This window comes from Dicentrarchus labrax, unplaced genomic scaffold (assembly GCF_905237075.1).
Source record: "Dicentrarchus labrax unplaced genomic scaffold, dlabrax2021, whole genome shotgun sequence".
Taxonomy (NCBI): Eukaryota; Metazoa; Chordata; class Actinopteri; family Moronidae; genus Dicentrarchus; species Dicentrarchus labrax.
The window spans coordinates 383,039-396,984 of NW_026136720.1; the positions used below are offsets into that span (position 1 = coordinate 383,039).

The 13,946-nt window shown below is 42.2% G+C and overlaps 2 protein-coding genes across 6 annotated transcripts in view; one reads left to right on the plus strand and one right to left on the minus strand.

The window, feature by feature from the left end:
- LOC127352638 (receptor-type tyrosine-protein phosphatase beta) overlaps nt 1–10,363 on the minus strand; it is a 30,452-nt gene extending 20,089 nt beyond the window's left edge. Inside the window, exons 1-4 of one of the 2 annotated variants that reach the window (XM_051381186.1) lie at nt 10,203–10,363; nt 7,488–7,889; nt 5,312–6,567; nt 2,067–2,337 (exon numbers count right to left, since the gene is read on the minus strand). In XM_051381186.1, the coding sequence (XP_051237146.1) occupies nt 2,067–2,337; nt 5,312–6,567; nt 7,488–7,889; nt 10,203–10,254 (1,981 nt within the window). In that variant the 5' untranslated portion in view covers nt 10,255–10,363. Of the gene's footprint in view, nt 1–2,066; nt 2,338–3,556; nt 3,938–5,311; nt 6,568–7,487; nt 7,890–10,202 lie in introns of those variants that run through there. The other variant, XM_051381187.1, reaches the window with a different exon arrangement.
- The window catches only part of LOC127352651 (uncharacterized), a 221,359-nt gene that overhangs the window by 1,402 nt on the left and 206,011 nt on the right, over nt 1–13,946 (plus strand). The gene's annotated exons all lie outside the window — the stretch shown is intronic.

A 13,946-nucleotide genomic window follows, 5' to 3' on the forward strand; every position in this document is an offset into this window, starting at 1 on the left:
TCTCTCTCTCTCTCTCTCTCTCCGCCTCTCTCTCTCTCTCTCTCTCTCTCTCTCTCTCACCCCAACTGGTCGAGACAGATGACCACCCACCTAGAGCCGGAGGATCTGTCCTAGGTTTCTGCCTTTTAACAGGCAGTTTTTCCTTGCCCTTGTCGCCAAGTGCTTGCTCATGGTGGTACTGTTGGGTCTCTGTAATTAATGTTTTAAAGAGTTCGGTCTAGACCTGCTCTATTTGAAAAGTGTCCTGAGATAACTTCTGTTATGAATTGGCGCTATACAAATAAAATTGAATTGAAAAAAATTTAATATAACTTTATTAAGACAATGTTTCAGGAACAGTTCAGACAGAATGAGCCGATGAAGGTCTGAGGACCAAGTTTTTATCTTTTAGGCTTTTTTGCAAAACATTTGTTGTTGTATAATTCATGAAAGTCAAAGATAAGTTGTTCCAGAGATTAAAATCTCAGAAGTCTGGTGATGTTTGGATCAATGTATTTGGAGGAAACATCGATTGGTTGAATTTAGAGAAAAGTTGTGTTGATTTCAACGTCCATAGAACTGAAGAACGTCCCTCCTCTTCCTCATCTGTGCGTCCTGTGTTTGATGGAGGAGGTTGATTCAATTGTTTTAGCTGCTTAAAGAATGAAACCTTTCCACAGAGCTGCTGTGAGTCCGGACAGGAAACAGAAAAAAAACACACAGGGTGGGGCAGGACGAGGAGAACAACCCCCACAACTCAGTTCTGAACCCTGACCCATTCTTAATAATGGTTTCCTCCCACAGGAGCCTTCACTGCTTCCTGTTGGCAGCTCAATATGTCTGCCTGTAACACCACCCAGATCATGATATACAGACACTGTTCTATAACTTTAATGAGCTTTCATTATTCTCTCACATCATATTTGTGCCATCAATTTATCAGTGTTTGCAGTAGCTTTAATATGATCTGATGTAATCATATAGGTACAGGCATTCTTTGCTGTTTTCTAATCTTTGTGTGCAATAAAAACATCCGCTGCTGCAGAGACAATGTGAGGAGGGAAGTGGCTCTGGTGTTTCTGGGAACAAACACTTGAGGCGGGATGAAGACCATTGTTAGAGAGATCAGGGCTCTCTGACAAGGCTGCGGCCTTGACTGTGTGCTAAAGGATATACAGAGGATTTCAACACGCAGCTGCAGGTCCAAACCAGGGTCAGAGGCCCCTCGTATATTCAGGATCCATCCTCACACATATAGCTCAGGCTACAGTAAGCTAGCTGGGTGCTCCAGCCTTGCATCGCTAATCATTAGCTTTGTACCGCTACATAATTTATTGTTGGCTAAAATCAACAGTTTGTCAGAATACATAAGTTAGTATCATGGATCACATTAGCTGGGGAAGCTATTTGGCGATTTATAAGCTAATGTTAGCTAGTGTTGCACACTGTTGACACTGTATGGAAGCGGAGAGAGAAGGCACTCGGGAGCAAAAAAACGTCACATCCTTTGGAACCTTTAAAGTAAGACTTGCGTAGTCTGCTGCATATAATAACTGAACTCCTTCTAGAAGTTCCAGAAGGAAGAGTCCAGAATAAAAGTTCTGAACCTTAGTAACTATGTTTGATTTTCTAGGAGTTGGACACAAGGATGCACACAACGTAATACACCTTCCTACCAAAAGTGTCACATGATTTATGTGACCAACAGGTGTCTGTAATTCCCCTGAGAAGAACAATACATACAATATATACAGTAATACTTAAAATGCAGCCTTGCAAATGTTTTCACTCTGAATGTAAAAGAAACCGTAGTTTTAGAGTTTTAAAAACATTCTGTTGTGTCGTCTCTTTCAGACATTCAGCTTGACAGTCAATTATTGATTTTTAACTTGTTTAATTTGTTCCCGACCTGGTGTTGCTGCAACACCTCTGGAGATCAACAGTCTCATCTATATATATTATATAATCTTCCATTTTAAGCTATAAGTATTTAAAGGGGCAGTTTGGGGCAAAGAATTAAGGATAACTAAATAATCAATATGTTTATAGATTTATTATAGATAAATGTAGTAGGTATAGAGACTTACCTGTGCGCACTGACGCTTTGCTCCTCTCTCCATCCTTCTTGGAAATCACTGTTAAATGGTACAAAGTCCCAGGTTCCAGACCCAGGATCTGGCAGACGAAGGTGTTTCTGGACTCTCCATATGGGTCACAGTCAGCCCTGTATTTCTCTTCAGTAACCAGGGTGAAGTTACAGGACAGACCAGCACTGGTCAACTTCACTACAACAGAATCTGAGCTGGAGCTGATTTCTGTGAAGTTTGCAGAGCAGCTGGAAGCCTCGGTAGACTGGACCTGAAACAGGAAGTGACATCACAATAATTATAGAAGAAGTTATCCCATTACAACTATATAAGTTATCGCGTTATAACAATATAAGTTATCCAGTTATAATAATATAAGTTATCCAGTTATAACAATATAAGTTATCCCATTATAACAATTTAAGTTATCCCATTTCACAATTTAAGTTATCCTGTTAGAACAATTTAAGTTATCCCATTTCACAATTTAAGTTATCCTGTTAGAACAATATAAGTTATCCCAATCTAACAATTTAAGTTAACCCGTTATAACAATGTAAGTTATCACATTACAACAATATAAGTTATCACATTATAACAATATAAGATATCCATTTATAACAATATATACGTTATCCAGTTATAACAATTTAAGTTATCCAGTTATAACAATTCAAGTTATGCAGTTATAACAATTTAAGTTATCTCCTTATAACAATATAAGTTACACAGTTATAACAATTTAAGTTATCCTGTTCTAAAAATAAAAGTTATTCCAGTATAACAACATACGTTATACAATATCATTTATCCGGTTATAACAATATACGTTATCATGTTATAACAATATAAGTTATCCTGTTATAACAATATACGTTATCATGTTATAACAATATAAGTTATTCTGTTATAACAATATACGTTATGACATTATAACAATATACGTTATGACGTTATAACAATATACATTATGACGTTATAACAATATAAGATATCCCATTATAACAATATAAGTTATCCAATTATAACAATACCTCTGAGCCACCATGACAAGTCTGTGTCTGAATAAGGTTAAAATATCTCATTATAACGTGAAACCATTTTGTCATAACAACAAACTTTTCACACAATAACTATCACTGACGTCAATGTATCAGTGTTAGGTCCTCTCATCCTCTTTAACCCCTAAACAGCAGACCGTAAATGAGAGTCCAAACTGAGAAAACCACTGTACTCCTGTCATTATGTCCGTATTCTATTATACTTTGTATAATATATTGATATGGTAGTATATTTATACCTACATATTACTGCTGTGTGTGCTGTGCGTACAATTACACATCCAAGAACAGGAGATTGAGGATGTAATGCACATGTTTCTGCTGCTGCTGGTTGCATTACTGGTAAGAATCTTTATATTGTGCATTTAAATCAAATATCACATAAAATGTATACATTCCTGTCAAAGTGAGACAGCTCTGTTAACTTACCTTGTTCACGCTCCAAAACAAAGCAAGTATCAAACATCTGAACATGGCGGCCTCGGATTTAAATCCGTCCATTCAATCAGTAAAAAAGAAACGTGGAACATTCCTGCATGAGCTGACATATCGATCATGGAAATTTATAAAAACATGTATCCATCTAATTATCCATCAGTTTGGCTCAGTTTGTGTGAAAGTGTCTCGTTCCAGTCCACATCTACATCCTCAGCCTCACAGCTTGCAGCATCAGTTCAGCTGATGGAGTCTGAGCAGGTGACTGGTGTCTTCATCACCTTGATCCTCCCACAGATCAGAGACATTTTGGCGATGTCTTTCTCATAGTCAATATTCACATTTATCAAATCATGCGGACTCTTTTCTCTCAGAGGGATACATCGATCTTTAAACTTTGACTGCACTGTGCTCGGAGGCAGAGACTCTCTGCCCACCCCACCCTGCTTCCTTCCTGCCTGCCTCGGACTTTCTCTGACGACCTTTACCATCAAACCGAGCTCCATCAATCAGAGCAGAAACAACTATTGTTATGGTTGGATAAGAGTTATCCAATCAGGAAGCAGGCTTAGAGCCAGCGCCAGAATGAGGCTCTAATAATAGAAACGTTCACAAATGATCAAAGAGCGACTTCAAATTCTTATTGGATCTACAGGACCTGGACTTTTCTCCAAAACAAAACTTTAGATTACAAATGCTGTCTGTGGGGAACAGGTGATGGTTCAGTGCCTTGCTTATGGACCGGGAAGGCAAGAAGCTTCTTTTGTAGCTTTTTTCATCATGATACGTTTGCAATGATACACAGCAGCCTTGATGTTTGGAAGCTCTACAATGATGTCAAATACAAATAATAACTAATAATTCCAATCAAATGCTTTAAAACTAAAGTAACAAGCCTGATCTGAAAATGTGAGCAGTAGATATAGTTCAGATACTCAGATACTGTTGTAAAAGTGATACCTGAAATAACTACAAAAGTATTTGTACTTATTTACTTCCCACCTCTTTGTGATTAATCCATTGACAGAAAATTAATTGGAAACTATTTATGATAACTGATGGAAAATAAGGTAATAAGGTAAGCTGTAAGGTTTCCTTTTATAAATGTTTAGGATGGACATTTTAAACCCCAGTAGAAAGAGATTTTAGAGAGGAAGGGCTCAGTCATGTAGACGTGAGGATCTGCTAGGATCTGGGTTTTTGGCATTTTTAAGTTGCATTGCAAACATGTTTAAGCTATAAATACTGTGATATGTGGTATAGATCATTGACAGTATATATGATGGAGCTTCTGGGTCTGTGAAGTGTCTTAAACCTACATTCTGTGTAATGGCCAGCAGGGGGAGCTCCATTGGCTGCAATGAAAGACTGACAGTATTCAGTCTCATGGAGAAATGAGCCACTTTATTTTATCAATAAACAGTTTCCTGGTGAGTTCATGGTCCATGTCTCTAGTTTCAGTCTTCTTCCATACAGCATGATGTTCATTTAGTAAATAATGGTCCCATATTATGGTGTTTATATAGAATACGAGATTGTGTGTGACCAGGCAAACTGCCATTGTTCCCTGTTATGGATGAGTTGAAGCCAAGAGCAGCCAATGAGAACAGCTCAACTTGCAGTACGTCACCGCTGCTGGCTGCTAAACACCAACATGGAGACTACCATAAAGCCCAACTGGAGGCTTCAGAACAGGTGACGGTTCACAACTGGTATAGAACAGTTTTGTAAATGTAAAGGAATACTTACAGGTATTGTGGTGGTTAATCCTGAAGTAGTGGTTTGAGGTGTAGTCGTAGTCGGTGGAGGAGCTGTGGTTGCTCTGGTTGTTGTTGTAGTTGCAGGTGGTGATGTACTGGTTGTGGTGGTGGTTGGAGTGGTTCTGATGGTTGATGTCATGGTCGTGGTTGAAGGGGGGATGGTTAAGATGACTGCAGTGGTTGCTGTGGTTGTAATGGATGCGGTCGTGGTTACAGGGGTGGTTGTGGGTTTGGTTGTGGTTACATGAGTTATTGTTGGACTTGTAGGTGGGACCGTTGAAGTTGAGTTGGTGATCCTTCCTGTAGACATCACCCCAGCTGTTGGAGATGTTGGTGGAGAACCTTTAGTCGTGCCACTGGCTGAGGTTTCTGGATGAACTGTAGACACCGGCATTGTCGAGGCAACTGTGGTTGAAATTTTGGAAATCGTAGGCAGGACATGAGGGGTCGATGGTGGATCTGTCTCCATGATGGATTGAACAGTCATATCTGCTGTTGAAGTCCCATGAGAAGTTGTAGGAGGAGGTGTAGTTGTAGTGGATGCAGGTGGAAGGTAGGTCTGATTGTGTAGTATCTGCTCATCCGTAGTTGAATGTGTTGTATAGATTGTATGTTGGTTTAACTCTGTGTAAAAAACAGCAGATAAACCAACTGTATCAGTGGACATTACCTCAGACGTTACCTCAGACTTAACCTCAGATTGGACTTCAGACAGGACCAGGGGATCAGTCGTGTCACTCATCTTTGGTTCTAAGGAAGCTGTGTAGGAAACCAGAGACACGGCTGTGGATTCAGGGTCATTTCCAATCGAGAAGGGGGATGCGGTGGAAATTTCTTGGTCTGCTGTTGTCGTCTCAGCTTCAGTCCTGAGCTGAGGGATATTTTTAACTGACGAAATCTTTGAAATGTCAGTGAATCTCTCAGTTGTGGACACAGCCGGACTCGAGGAGGTAATATGGCTGCCGTTTAAAGCTGACAGCTCTGTGACTGAAACATCAGGACTGAAGTCTATTGTCTCTGACCTCCTGGTTTGAGGTTTGGTGATGTCGTTCACATATGTTGAGGCTCCATTAGTTATTGAGTGGTGGATCTCTGAGGTGGTGACTTGTCTGGTGGTCCGGTGGGTTTTTACTGTATTTGATAATTGTTCATTGGTGACAGTCATAGCAGGACTTCTGGGGGTGTAGACGGTGCTGGAGACTCCCAGTGGTTTATGAGTGGATGAATAAAAGATGGTGGTTGTGTCTGAAACATAAAGAGAAAAGTAATTGTCTGATATGGCAACAACAACATTTTTCAACCTGCAGTTACGTCCCCCCATCAAGCAGCTGTAGCGGTCCTATTAGCTGACTCTGGGAGCTCCCAGTGAACAGCACGACCAGACCAGAATCGAATACAGCATCTTATGCAGACAGATGACAGTTTGATCAACAGAGGTGTTTTTTTTGTTTGGTTCCTGGCACCCCAGGATCAGGAAACTCCATAAATCACTGTCGTCAAACTTGCCTCTGTCCCTCTCTGAGGCTGTGTTTGGTCCTGGTCCGGCCGTGATGACTGGGAGGCTGCCGAGCCTTGTTCTGTTGCATGCTAATAGCAGCTACATTGGGACTTAGTGGAATGAAGGCAGAACATATTTTCCCCATAAAATATGATCCCGTTTGACCAAAATCAGTGATAAAGTTGTAAGTTGACATTGTGAGCATGTTAGCATGCTAACATGCTAATGGTGACACATGGCGAATATTGTGCTAAACATCATCATGTTAGCATTGACATTGTGAGTTATTCTCATTGAAATTCTCAACTTGGTGTAGTTGATGAGTTCAGAATCAATCTCCAGAATAAGTGAAGAAAGCCAAAAGAGAAGTATGTGAGCAGTAGTTTCAAGAGGTTTGGACATTGCAGCTCAGTGCTGAGTGAGATGTGAGATGTTGGCTGAGACTCTGACAGGAAGAACACTGCTGACGTTCTTCCTGTCAGACTGAGCGAACTAACAGACAGCAGCAACAATGTGAGGGAATTCCGTATAAGTAGAGTCATCCTCAGTCTCTGACTGTACAACACTTCCTGTGGAGGGAGGCTGATCTTTAGCAGGTATAATGTTTATCATCTTAGTTTAGTGTGTTAGCATGCTATCAGTTTTAGGGTGGTTCTGGTTGTCAGACCTGATCGTGGGCATAATGATGTCATCAGCTGGTTCCCTCCTGAGTCGACGTCATACTTCCTCCACTCTGAGGTCTGCAGGTTTCCTCCAATCACCACCCGCGCTCCCAGTTTCTTCAGGTATAGCTGCGTGTCAGCCAATCCAAGCGCTCCCTGCTTGTTGTAGCAGCTCCACGCCGGCGCTCTGCTGCAGTTGCTGAGATTGGCAAGGCGGGTGTGGAGTGGCAGGTGGGGGCTGGGGTCGGCCCACAGACACCTGGAGGACTGATTGTGGATCAGCCTGGCTCCGCCCAACCATGCCCACTGCTGAGCGGGGTTACTGACATCACAGCGTCCCAGGATGACGCGTGGACTTTGGGTTGACAGACACAACCTCTGCGGAGTCAACATGATGAGGAAACCGGCTGAGGAGATATAAAGGTGTTAAATTAACATTAAATTAAAGGCTCAGTTCATCTACTTTGATGGTTTTAGATATTTTCTGCCTCCACCCAAATATAATAAATCTGACTTCTGTTGTGGAGCTCAACAAACTCTAAAAATAGAATAGAATAGAAATGAAAAGAGAAGAAAAAATGAACACTGCAAGCAGATCCCATTGTGACTCTCTTCCTGGTTTATCTCTTGGTATTTTGGGGCTCTGTGGTGAAGGTTTGATGGTCAAGTGATTATAAAATTTTATTTGATTAGTTTTAATTTGGAGGAGGAATTAGAATCAGAATCAGAATTGGGTTTATTGCCAAGTAAGTTTTTACACGTACAAGGAATTTGTCTTGGAGCATTGGTGCATAAAAGTCACACAAAAATAAAGTAGTTTTTAAAATATAAATAAATAAAGATAAGGATAAAGATCATATAATCATAATGCTCTTTAGATAGAACCGACCAAATCTGAAGTTAATTCAGGAGGAGTTCTTTAGTACAACGTGTAAAAATCACCAGAAATTACCATTAATTTCAAAATGGTCATGATACACGTAAGTACCGATTATTCATTTGGTGATTATTCACAACTGCTGCTCAGGCCTTAATAAGAAAATGTAAGAAAAAAAGAGGAAAGGTAAGAAAATGTAAAAGGGATAAGATAAGATAGGGCTAGAAAGGATAAGATGTGATCAGGTAAGAAAAGGACAAGAAAAGATCAGGTCCGTTATAGCTCAGATCGATGTGCTTAAGGCGAACAGCATTTATCGACTATCATTCAGGGTAGAAATGAAAGTCGATTTTCAGACATTATGCAGGTGTCTTCTTTCTGACTTATCATCAGCACTACTTCATAAAAATGAGCTTTAATAACTGAACAAAAGTTGTTTTTATGAACAAAAACTTTTGTTTCTTTGTTGAAACATAAAACCAGTAAAACTGTCTGAGTTCAAAATCAAACTCTTTCCACCTGATTGTGAACGCTTTAACAACATTTAACAACATTTATCAACTTTTAACATTTAACAACATTTACCAACATTTACCAAAGTTTAACAAGGTTTAACAAGGTTTAACAAGGTTTAACAACAATTAACAGTCAACAACAGTTAACAACGTTTAACAACATATAACAAAATAAATCAGTGTTTGATGTTAATGCTGCTCGTCTGCTGTACACAGACAAACATTATCACACACAGTGCTCTTCCCATTTTATTATTATTGAGAACCCATCAGCCTTTAATAAGTGATAATTAGTAATAAAGCTGTTGTTATATAAACTCTCCACACTCTTTATCATTTCTTTCTGACGTTATTTAACCTGTTTATCATTCAGTCACTTATTCAGACCTAAATCATCTTTTTTTTTTACAACCAAATACATTTACTCATGTCGTGAAACTAATTTTTATTGGTTACTGTAGAAATATTTTTTATTTCTGTCTTGTTGATTTTATTTCTCCATCTTTGTTTATATTGTTTGTTTAGTGCTGTGTAGTTTTTTGTAACAGTGAAGTGAAATTATTTACACATTTACACATGAATGCATCAATAAATATAACATTCTGCACAGTTCGTGGGCTACTTTATTATATTATATTATATTATATTGCTGGTACTGTAAGGAAGGAACAATGGAGTAAAAATATTTAGCAATAGAATTATTCTATATTTACAACAAAACATTTTTAAGAGAAATTCAAATATTAAATGTGGTTTTATTGTTTATTTATTATTAATATAGTTTTGATGTTTTTAATGGTGTACCGATACCCAGTTTGTATTATTCAGTATGTACAGTCTATAGTCAGCCTACATTTACTCCAGGACTGCGTTTAAGTACAAATTTAATATACATTTCAATTTTATGCTTTTACTTCTTACACATGATAATCTTATAGAATATACGTTAAACTACCAACAGTATATAAAGTACTATAACATCTACAGCAGTAAAATACACATAAATGCAGCAGTAATATTGATAGAAAAACATCAGATATAATAGTAAAATGCTATATCTACTTTTTAAGGACTTTTATTTGTACTTTTACTTAAGTAAAGGATCTCAATACTCCTTCTATGACTGACTGGGTAATTAAAAAGTACTTTAACTTAGTTGTAGGTTCTCCTGATGTAAACTGTAGTTTCCTGTATCTGAACCCAGTTAGCATTTCCAATATTTGCTCTGTAATCTAATGACAGAATCTGAATTAAAAGACTTTTTTGAGGACGTTTGTAGTGAGAACACACTGAGAAAAAACTTATCTGGGACAAACTGCAGTACTTACACACACAACTGAATCTCACAAGTGTAAAAAGGAGCAGAATCGAGGCGTCCATGTTTCTGTGCGTCCTCCAGCTTCAGATGAGCAGAACAGAAGAGCTGAAGGGAAGTGAGTGTTTGTGGGGAGGAAAGAGTCAGCGAGCAGCGCTTCCTTCTATTCAATTGTTGTGGGGGTTTCAGAACGAAGGAGTCCTCGCTGCTGGAAACTGCGCTCGTCTGTCGGAAATACCACAGTACATCCCACAAGTTCAGTTGTTCTAGTAAACCTGGAGGAGGAAACATCCAACAGGAGCAAGAGGAGGAGGAGGAGGAGGAGGAGGAAGAGGAGGAGGTGATGTGGAGATGAAAATGATAATAATAATAATATACAGAGAGAGGACAATCTCAGTGTTTTAATTTAGTTTCAAATGTGTACATGTATATAAGTCATATGAGTCAGTTTATTAATCTGCACAAAGTTTGACTTTGACAAAATATAAACTCTTCGAATGAATGAAATCATGTAAAGTTCAGTTCAATTCATTCATTCATTCATTCATTCATTCATCTTCATCCGCTTATCCGGGGTCAGGACGCGGGGGTAGCAAGTTCAGCAGAGGACCTCAAACTTCCCTTTCCCTGGCCACATCGGCCAACTCTGACTGAGGGATCCTGAGGCGTTCCCAGGCCAGTGTTGAGATATAATCTCTCCACCTGGTCCTCAGTCTGCCCCGTGGCCTCCTCCCAGCTGGACGTGCCAGGAACACCTCCCTCGGGAGGCGCCCTGGAGGCATCCTCATCAGATGCCTGAACCATCTAAGCTGGCTCCTTTCAATGCAGAGGAAAAGCGGCTCTACTCTGAGTCCCTCGCGGATGTCCGAGCTTCTCACCCTATCCCTAAGGGAGACGCCGGCCACCCTCCTGAGGAAACCCATTTCGGTCGCTTGTACCTGGGATCTCGTTCTTTTGGTCACGACCCATCTCTCATGACCATAGGTGAGGGTAGGAACAAAGATCGACCGGTAGATCAAGAGTTTTGCCTTTCGGCTCAACTCTCTTTTCGTGACAACAGTGCGATACAGGGACCGCAATACCACCCCTGCTGCCCCGATTCTCCGGCCAATCTCCTGCTCCATTCTACCCTCACTTGTGAACAAAACCCCGAGGTACTTGAACTCCTTCACTTGGGGTAAGGACTCACTCTCTACCCGGAGTAGACAATCCACCGGTTTCCTGCTGAGAACCATGGCCTCCGATTTAGAGGTGCTGCTCCTCATCCCAGCCGCTTGACACTCCGATCCAGTGAGTGCTGAAGGTCACAGGCTCACCAAACTGCAACCCCTCCCCCCCACGACTACGCCTCGATATCCTGTCCATGAAAGTCACAAACAGGATTGGTGACAAAGTGCAGCACTGGCTGAGGCCAACACCCACTGGAAACGAGTCCGACTTACGACCAAGAATCCGGACACAACTCTCGCTTTGGAAATACAGGGCTTGGATGGCCCAGAGAAGTGGCCCCCTCACCCCATACTCCCGCAGCACTTCCCACAGGATATCCTGGGGAACCCGGTCATATGCCTTCTCCAAATCCACAAAGCACATGTAGACCGGATGGGCATACTCCCAGGCCCCTTCCAGGACACCTGAGAGAGTAAAGAGTTGGTCTGTTGTTCCACGACCAGGACGAAACCCACACTGTTCTTCTTCAGTCAGAGGTCTATCACAGAGGGCGGGTTTGTTGGTCTAGTTGGGTTCAGGAATTCCCCAAAGTGTTCCTTCCACCGCCCAATTACCTCCTCAGTTGAGGTCAGCAGTGTCCCATCCCCGCTGTACACAGCTTGAATGGTTCCCCGCTTCCCCCTCCTGAGGTGTCAGATGGTTTTCCAGAAGCGCCTGGGTGCCGTCTGAAAGTCCTTCTCCATGACTTATCCGAACTCCTCCCACACCCGCTGTTTTGCTTCCCTCACAGCTGCGGCTGCAGTCCTTCGGGCCTGCCTGTACCCTGCAACTGCCTCAGGAGTCCCCGGGGATAACATATCCTGGAAGGCCTCCTTCTTCAGTCGGACGGCTTCCCTGACCACCGGTGTCCACCACTGTGTTCGAGGGTATCCGCCCCTTGAGGCATCCAAGACCTTAAGACCACAGCTCACAGCCGCAGCTTCAGCAATAGAAGCTTTGAACATCAACCACTCTGGTTCGGTGTCCCCCGCCTCCACAGGAATGTAGGAGGAGCTCCGCCGGAGGTGGGAGTTGAAGGTCTCTCGGACAGGGACCTCCTCCAGACGTTCCCAGTTCACCCATACTACACGTTTGGGTTTACCAGGTCTGTCCAGTGGCGTCCCCCGCCACCTAACCCAACTCAGTTGACAGCTCCACCCCTCTCTTTACCCGAGTGTCCAATACATGCGGCCGGAGGAGCCCTATACAGGACTTCATTCAGGGTCCCTAAGAAAGCCGAATATTCTGCACTGCTGTTTGGTGCATAAGCACAAACAACAGTCATAGTTCCACCCCCCACAGATCGTAGGCGTAGGGAGGCGACCCTCTCGGCCGGGCTCCGTGGCAAGCCTGGCCACCAGCCGCTCTCTTTCGGGCCCTCCTTCCACGCCTGGCTCCAGACGGGGGTCCCAGGCATCCTCCGGGCCGGGTCTCTTTGCATCTTCCATGCTTTTCCATAGTGGTCTGTGAACCATTCTTAGTCTGGCCCCTCACCTGAGACCACTTTGCCTTGGGAGACCCTACCAGGAGCATGTTTCTCCCGACAACACAGCTCTCAGGTTAATAGAAGCACCCAAACCTCTCCACCGCAATAAGGTGGTTCCCAGAGAGGGAATTCGATTCAATTTTATTTGTATAGCGCCAATTCATAACAGAAGCTATCTCAGGACACTTTTCAAATAGAGCAGGTCTAGACCAAACTCTTTATAACATTATTTACAGAGACCCAACAGTACCACCATGAGCAAGCACTTGGCAACAAGGGCAAGGAAAAACTGCCTGTTAAAAGGCAGAAACCTAGGACAGATCCTTCGGCTCTAGGTGGGTGGTCCTCTGCCTCGACCAGTTGGGGTGAGAGAGAGAGAGAGAGAGAGAGAGAGAGAGAGAGACAGACAGACAGACAGACAGACAGACAGACAGGTGCACAGCAACAACAGCAATGGCAATCTAGCAGGACCATGGCAGGAGGCTCCACCAGGATCGATAAGAACCTGTGAGATGAGAAAGCACAAGAACTCCAGTGAAGAAGTGAAGTTAGTAACATGCATTAATGGGACATGAATGAGTGCAGAAAGAGAGAGGAAGAGAGGAGCTCAGTGCACCATGGGAAATCCCCCGATAGTCTATGCCTATAGCAGCATAACTAAGGGATGGTTCAGGACTCACCTGATCCAGCCCTAACTATAAGCTTTATCAAAGAGGAACGTCTTAAGCCTACTCTTGAATGTGGAGAGGGTGTCTGCCTCCCGAACTACAACTGGAAGCTGGTTCCATAGGAGAGGAGATTGGCTCCTGTTCTACTTTTAGAGACTATAGGAACCACAAGTAGCCCAGCATTCAGAGAACGTAGTGTTCTAGTGGGGTAATAGGGTACTATGAGCTCTTTAAGATATGAAGGGGCCTGACCATGAAGAGCTTTATAGGTGAGGAGGAGGATTTTAAATTCTATTCTACATTTTACAGGGAGCCAATGCAGAGAAGCTAGTACAGGAGAGATGTGATCTCTTTTTCTAGTTCCTGTCAGTACTCGTGCTGCAGCGTTCTGAAT